At 48.1% G+C, this 6,502-nt stretch overlaps 1 protein-coding gene across 1 annotated transcript; it reads right to left on the minus strand.

The window, feature by feature from the left end:
• Positions 1 to 563: 563 nt before the first annotated feature.
• On the minus strand, positions 564 to 3,526 carry LOC119267880 (uncharacterized oxidoreductase At4g09670-like). Its single transcript, XM_037549319.1, has 2 exons — positions 2,814 to 3,526; positions 564 to 1,318 (listed from the first exon to the last, which is right to left on the minus strand). Exons 1-2 carry the CDS (start codon positions 3,429 to 3,431, stop codon positions 698 to 700), a joined length of 1,239 nt encoding a protein of 412 aa, XP_037405216.1. The 5' UTR covers positions 3,432 to 3,526; the 3' UTR covers positions 564 to 697.
• Positions 3,527 to 6,502: the final 2,976 nt, after the last annotated feature.

Below are 6,502 nucleotides of genomic sequence, written 5' to 3' on the forward strand. Positions count from 1 at the left end.
GATTGGCGGCCGACACGCCACACGACGGGTGTGGGATTGCGTGGGGCCGGCGGGCGTGGGGGTGGGGCCGGCGCGGCGCCACCGACAACGCGTTGACTGCGAGCGGCCGCTTTAATTTTTTTCCCTCCCGGGCGGGCGGCCGGCCTGTATTCATATACGTATATCTCCGTCTGTTTTTTTTTTTGCGGGGGGGCGGGCCGGCGGGGCAATCTTATGCCCATCCTACCCTTTGTTATGAAGGGGTATTGGGCAATCTCAGCCCTCCTTGTGTTTACAGGGGGTCTACCGAAGCGGAAGTGCGAAAAAATAGCATAATACCCGTAGTTTTTGGAACGAAGTCGATATGTGGTAGTAGTTTTTTGAAAACCTAACCACAAATATGGTTGGTTTTTGCTATTTATTTTACTCTTGTAATATTTAAATGTTCTGTTCACATTGAGGAAACCAGAATCCGAGTGCCATTTTACAGCTTTCTGGGATTATTTCAGTTTGTCAGGTTGACGTAGAAAACACTTTGTAGATCACTCAAAGCATCCATATTTCCCCATGTATTATACACAACAAAAATTCGTAGTAACTCTTACTTGATCATTGCAATATTGTCCTCAATATGACAAGAATCGTTCAAATTATTTCAGTAAATAGATTTATCATGGTCTGGAAGATACAACGTGGGAACACCAGTTATGTGTTGTATTTAGCTGGCAACATCGACGGACTCAAATCCGTTGTCAATAGAAGCCTTGACTGCATCCACGACAATCTGTGTCTTTCGGGTGATGCCCGGCCACTTCCCCTCAGGCTTGACACCGGCATCTCTGATGCCCTGCACCAGCCTACAGAACTCCTGCACCATGAGCCCCTCCTGGGGTAGGTCCATGGTGACAACATGCTTGCTCGGATGTGGATCCCATCCGGTAGAGAGTTCGGCAAAGTTCGTCTTGGAGTCGACGCTGAACGGAGCAGACTTCTCTTCGTACGGGATGACCAAGTCGGTGACATGAATAGTACCATTTGTGCCGACGACGGTGAGGTCCATGGTCAGGTTGGTAAGGAAAGAACAGTGGAAGGTGGCGACCTTGCCGTCGGCCCAGTAGAGCGACGCACCGCAAGCAAGGAGCACACCGGCTTGGTTCTTGACGGGGTGATGGAGAGCAACCACGTTCTTGGGCAGCTCATAGTCAACAGCCCACAGGATTCCACGGATGCAGTACCACCCTATATCACCAAGCACACCCAGGCCATCAAGGTCTGGCTTTACCCTGATGTCATTCTGGAGGAAATCTTCGTTTGCTAGAAAGCTGACCATGGTGTTTATCTGAAGCAGCATAAGAGAGAAGAAAAACAGTTATTTACCTTCACAGCTGAACGGTGGCAATTGTATAAGTTTCAAAGTAAGTCGGCACCAACGGCTGTGAGGTTATGTCAGGAAATAGATCATCACACTGTTAGTTGGGGAACACTTGACGCATACAGAATGGGAATAGATCATCTCATAAACATTCAGAATCCACATATGTGCTATAGGTTCCAGAGTTTAGGTATTAACAGGCAGCAATTTAAATGTGATGTATCCGTTGTCTTCTCTATCCCCAGCCCAACTCATAGTACATGAGAGGTTTTAGCCAATGTGAGACAAAGTCAACCTTAGTTTCAACTTTTAATGCCAGTTTTAACATTTCCAGCAGTATCAACATGTTAATCTGAACCCAGAGCTGTAGACCATTGTCAAGCTGTTGTATCCTGCTTACTACTCCCTCCGTTCCTAAATATAAGTCTTTTTAAAGATTCCAATAAGGAATTACATACAGATGTATATAGACATATTTTAGAGTGTAGATTCACTCATTTTACTCCGTATGTAGTCCCTTATTAGAATTTCTAAAAAGACTTATATTTAGGAACGGAGGGAGTAGTATGCTTTCGGTTTTTCTTTTCGTTTTCATGTCTTGGGGTACTGTGCAGTGTGCACTGACATTTTGTCTTCTTTTCTTCTTCCTTTGGAGTGTGAGCAACTGAGCATCGAATTATATGGTGATTTATGTTGTCATTATAGTGTTCATTGTTGTTTAAGAGCAGTACCTCCTGTGGTGGATGATGAACTCTGCCTTTGTATCAGGTCGCAAGTTATATGGTTTCATTAGTGTAAAGAACATCATGCAGCCATCATGGACACACGAGATTAGTACTTTGTAATGACATGTTGCCCCCCAAGTCATATTCTGGCATAGCTTTTGAAACTATTGCTTTTCAGATTGTTCAAAGTTCAAAATCATCTCACAACCCAGTATGGAGTAGCAAAAGTTCAAGCATTTCACCAAGTTTTTTTTTATTGGTTGGTACGAAAAGGCAACTAGGCTACTAGCTTCGGTACCGAGTTCACCAGTGAATCTTTTGACGCTTAGAATTAATTATGTGTTTGGATGGTTATGAGGGTAGTTATACTTCCAGCATATCAGGAATCAAACCACATGTTTAACACATGTGTGTCTCATAAAGATGTAATATTTTTTTGGAGGCGACGTTTTCATCAAGAGAGAGGTGGTAGCATTTTGGTGTGTGATATAAGTTATTAAGTGGTATCCATCTATGCTAGAACAAATACGTCATGGGTTGCATCGACAATTAAATATTTCTGTACCACAAGCAAGCACAATTATAATTTACATCCACGAAATGGGGACTGGGATGGGATTAATAAAAGCGTGTAACATGATTCGAAGGGCATATGCTACGTCAAGATCCTAAAGAAAACTGGATTAAAAAAATTGATGACAGTTTCAACATAATAATGTGGTGTTTCGAGCACTTACAAATCTGACGTCTCCGATGGTGTCCTGATCGGCGACGAGCTGACGCATCTTGGCAGTGCGGGGGTGGTGCATCCACATGGTGGAGTCCATGAACTGCACGCCGTTGGCCTCGCAGGCGGCGAGGATGTGCTCGAGGTCGGCGGCGCAGGGCGCGGTGGGCTTCTCGAGGAGCAGGTGCTTGCCCCGCTCGGCGGCGGCGGTCGCCCACTTGACGTGGAGGCTGGTGGGGAGCGGCATGTAGACGGCGTCGACGTCCGGGTCGTCGAGGAGCGCCTCGTAGGAGCCGTGGATGCGCGTGCCGCTCCGGAGGCCGTTGTCGGCGGCGAAGAGGCGCGCCTTGCCCTCGGAGCGGCTGGCGACGGCGGCCACGTCGGCGGCGGGGACGAGCAGCATTGAGCGCGCGACCTTGCGCGCGATGGAGCCGCAGCCCATGATGCCCAGGCGCACCGGGCGCGGCACCTCCGGCGCGGCGGCGGACGACACGGCGAGCGGCGCGGCGGGGCCCGATCTGCAGTCCCGCATTTGGACCGAGGATCGACGCGATTTGAGGAACGTTTTGGGGTGGTTGAACGATAAGGCACCGGTACAGTTTGCTGCGGCGGCGAGGACCATCTCCATTGTTGAGACGAATCAAATACTGGCAGGCTCTAGATCCAAATTTAACTAGTCGAGAGTATAGAGCCTGTGAGTGGGAGTGGAGCCCCCCGCGTGGATTAAAAAACTGAAGCCACTCACAACCCAGCGCACGCTCGCTCATCGTCTCGCTCACCCACGTACCCAGTACCCACAAGCAACGGCTCTTCCAGGCCCACGCCCATGGGCCATGGCAGCTTCTCTCTCTCTTGATGTGCCGCTGGCTGGAAGGGGACGAGCGGACGTCCTGCTCCTCCTGACCAAGTTTGATGGTGTGTGCGGCCTGCTGATGGCTCTCGGTGCGATGGTGGCTTGACAACGCATCTTCTCTTATCATCCTCATGCTCTCTGCCATTAATTTTTCATCTTATCTCTCTGAATCTTCTTTGGCTACATGAGCAGGTGTTTGAGGCAAGACAACAGGAGAGGTGACTATGCCCCCTCTTTCTCATGTACATGGATTTGCAATGGCCAAAGTACTTTCTCGATGATTTCTTTAGCGATTTCACTAACAATCCATATTTGGTGAACCCTGTTCTGCTGTTCAGGAGCATCCGCCCACAACCTGTTTGATATTATGCGTACAATGGTTCGAGACACATTCTAATTTTCTGATCAAACTCTTACGGTCTTCCCTCTATAGAAAATCAAAATGAAGAAACAAGTGTATCTGATGTTGGATCTGCACCTTCAACATGTGTACCTCATGTTCCAAGCTGCCGGTGTTGACGGCTAAAGGGTCCGCGGTTCATTTGATTTTGTATGGGTTATCCAGTACAATGCGATCTACATTGAAGCCAACCGAGCCAGGTGAAACAGAAGTTGATAGGTTATTCCGGCTACGCGGCTTCAATATATATTTTTTTTCTCGAATACGCACGAGTGTGCGTATCTTATATTAAAGAAGAAAGGGGGAGAGAACGCTCCGCGGCACCGTCCACCTCCTATGGCCTAACCGGACTACTCGCGGCGAGCCCACTTGAGTGCCTCCACGAAGAACGCATCCAACTCTCCTCTTAGCAGTTCCGCCTGTCTCCACACCTTACTCTCGCTCGCAATCCGGTGCATAATCTGCTGAAGGCTGACTGTCGCCCCGTCGAAGACGATGGCATTCCGGTGCTTCCAAAGCTCCCACATGACAAGAAGGCACAGGGTCCGCATCGTCCTTGCTGGCCGCCCGTGGGTATCCTGCCGGGCACACCAATCTGGCAGAGGCTCTCCAACATGAGGGGCGCCGTGCGGAACGCCCATGGCCGTGAACACCTTGGCCCATACTTCCCTCGCCAAAACACACTCAATGAGCATGTGGCTAATCGTTTCCTCATGCTGATCGCAGAAAGGGCAAGCGTCTTGGTGCGGTAGCCCTCTCCGTGCTAACCAGTCCGATGTCCAGCAGTTGTTCATGGTCGCAAGCCATGCGAAGAAGCGGCACCGGAGCAGTGTCCGGGAGCGCCCCGTGAATGCCGCGGTGGGTGACACCTCCCGGGCTGCAAACTTGGCCGCGTAAGCCGACTTGGCCGAGAAGGTGCCGTCCTTCTCCCAGGACCAGGCGATGCGGTCGGCGTGCTGGTCGTCCAGCTGAACCGCCGTGATCGTGGGCCAGATGAGTAGGTATTCTGCAGCTTCCTCCCCGCTCACCGACGGCTCGACGTCCGTGGCCCATCTCCCCTCGTTGATGGCCTCAAACACCGTCCTCACCTTCCGCACTCGCTCCGGGACACGCCCATATGCCCGTGGTGCGAGCTCCTACAACCGGTATCCATTGAGCCATCTATCTTCCCAGAATAGCGTGCCTCGCCCATCGCCAATGACCGCTTGAGTGGCCGCCTGAAATAATTGCCCCGATTCCTTCGGGACGGAGAAGGAGAACTCGGACCAAGGCCTATGCTAATTAGCCTGTTGCAATCAAAGCCACTTGGTCTGGAGGGCCACATTCATCCACCTCATGTCCAAAATACCAAGGCCAGCGGCCCACTTGGATGAGCACACCCTGTCCCAAGCCACAGCGCACGCGCCTCCGCCGGCGTCTGCCAGTCTGCTTGTGCGGCTCTACCTGTATATTTACAACTTGCCAATGGCCTGATTTTATTAGTTGTTGCTTGATGAAAGACCAACCAGTTTATGCCTGACATTTTGTCTCTACATATACCATTCCAGAGCTCAAGGCATCAGGTATGCTTTACACAAAAAGTCTCGCTCAATTTAGTTTCCATGTAGTGTTAAATTCTGATAAGCTATTTCATTACAAACGGTAATCTAAAGCAGATTAAATAAGATAATAAATTTGCTCAATCCATGTTCAGTTGCTAAACTGACCAAGAGCTGCCGTCAAAGAGCTAACTGTTCACTATAAAACAGCCATAAATTTGTCATCTTTTTAGGGTATTCTCCACTCAGTCTCCTGTATCGGAATTTTGTGATCTGGAAAACATGAGTGGTTATTTCTTAGTAGGATTATAGAGTCGTTATCCCTCTGTTTTGCTTATCTACTCACTTGCTTATACTAAATAAATAATTGAATAGTCGAGAGTGGTAATTTCAAGGAAAGAAACAAGAAGCCCTTTGAGGTCTCTGATATCACACCTGTACTGGCAGTTCATGGGGACAATTGTTGGTGTTCTGTTCGGATTAGTGGAGATTGTTCTTTCAGTCACCATTCCAATCCATGTCTAGCCTGTTTAGTCACATTGAGATCTTCCAACTTTTCTCAAGCTATGTTCCAAGCATCATATTTGAAATAGCTTATTCTTATATGTATAGACACACAACTTTGCTGGTCAATATGATTATCAATTTATTAAAGATCTGTACAACATCAGAATACTTTTTAGTTACAGATTTGGCAAATTATTGAGATTTTTTTTATTATCATATAATGTGTTTTTTATTTGATGAACAATAATATAATTCCATGCCTAAAATTATAGTTTGGGAATGTATCTCTCTGCCATCTAATTTCCCTTAATTAGCCAAAGAGACAATCGATCATCCCCACTCTATTGTATGGTTATTTCATGACCGTGGTTACCTGAATGTTTCAGTCATATATTTGTGAT

The sequence above is a fragment of the Triticum dicoccoides genome, chromosome 3A (genome assembly GCF_002162155.2).
Source record: "Triticum dicoccoides isolate Atlit2015 ecotype Zavitan chromosome 3A, WEW_v2.0, whole genome shotgun sequence".
In the NCBI taxonomy this organism is placed as follows: domain Eukaryota; kingdom Viridiplantae; phylum Streptophyta; class Magnoliopsida; order Poales; family Poaceae; genus Triticum; species Triticum dicoccoides.

Coding starts and splice junctions, on each gene's coding strand:
- LOC119267880 (XM_037549319.1), bottom strand. CDS start 3,431: ATGGAGATGGTCCTCGCCGCCGCAGCAAACTGTACCGGTGCCTTATCG. Junction 1,319..2,813: donor CCATCGGAGACGTCAGATTT/GTAAGTGCTCGA, acceptor ATGCTGCTTCAG/ATAAACACCATGGTCAGCTT.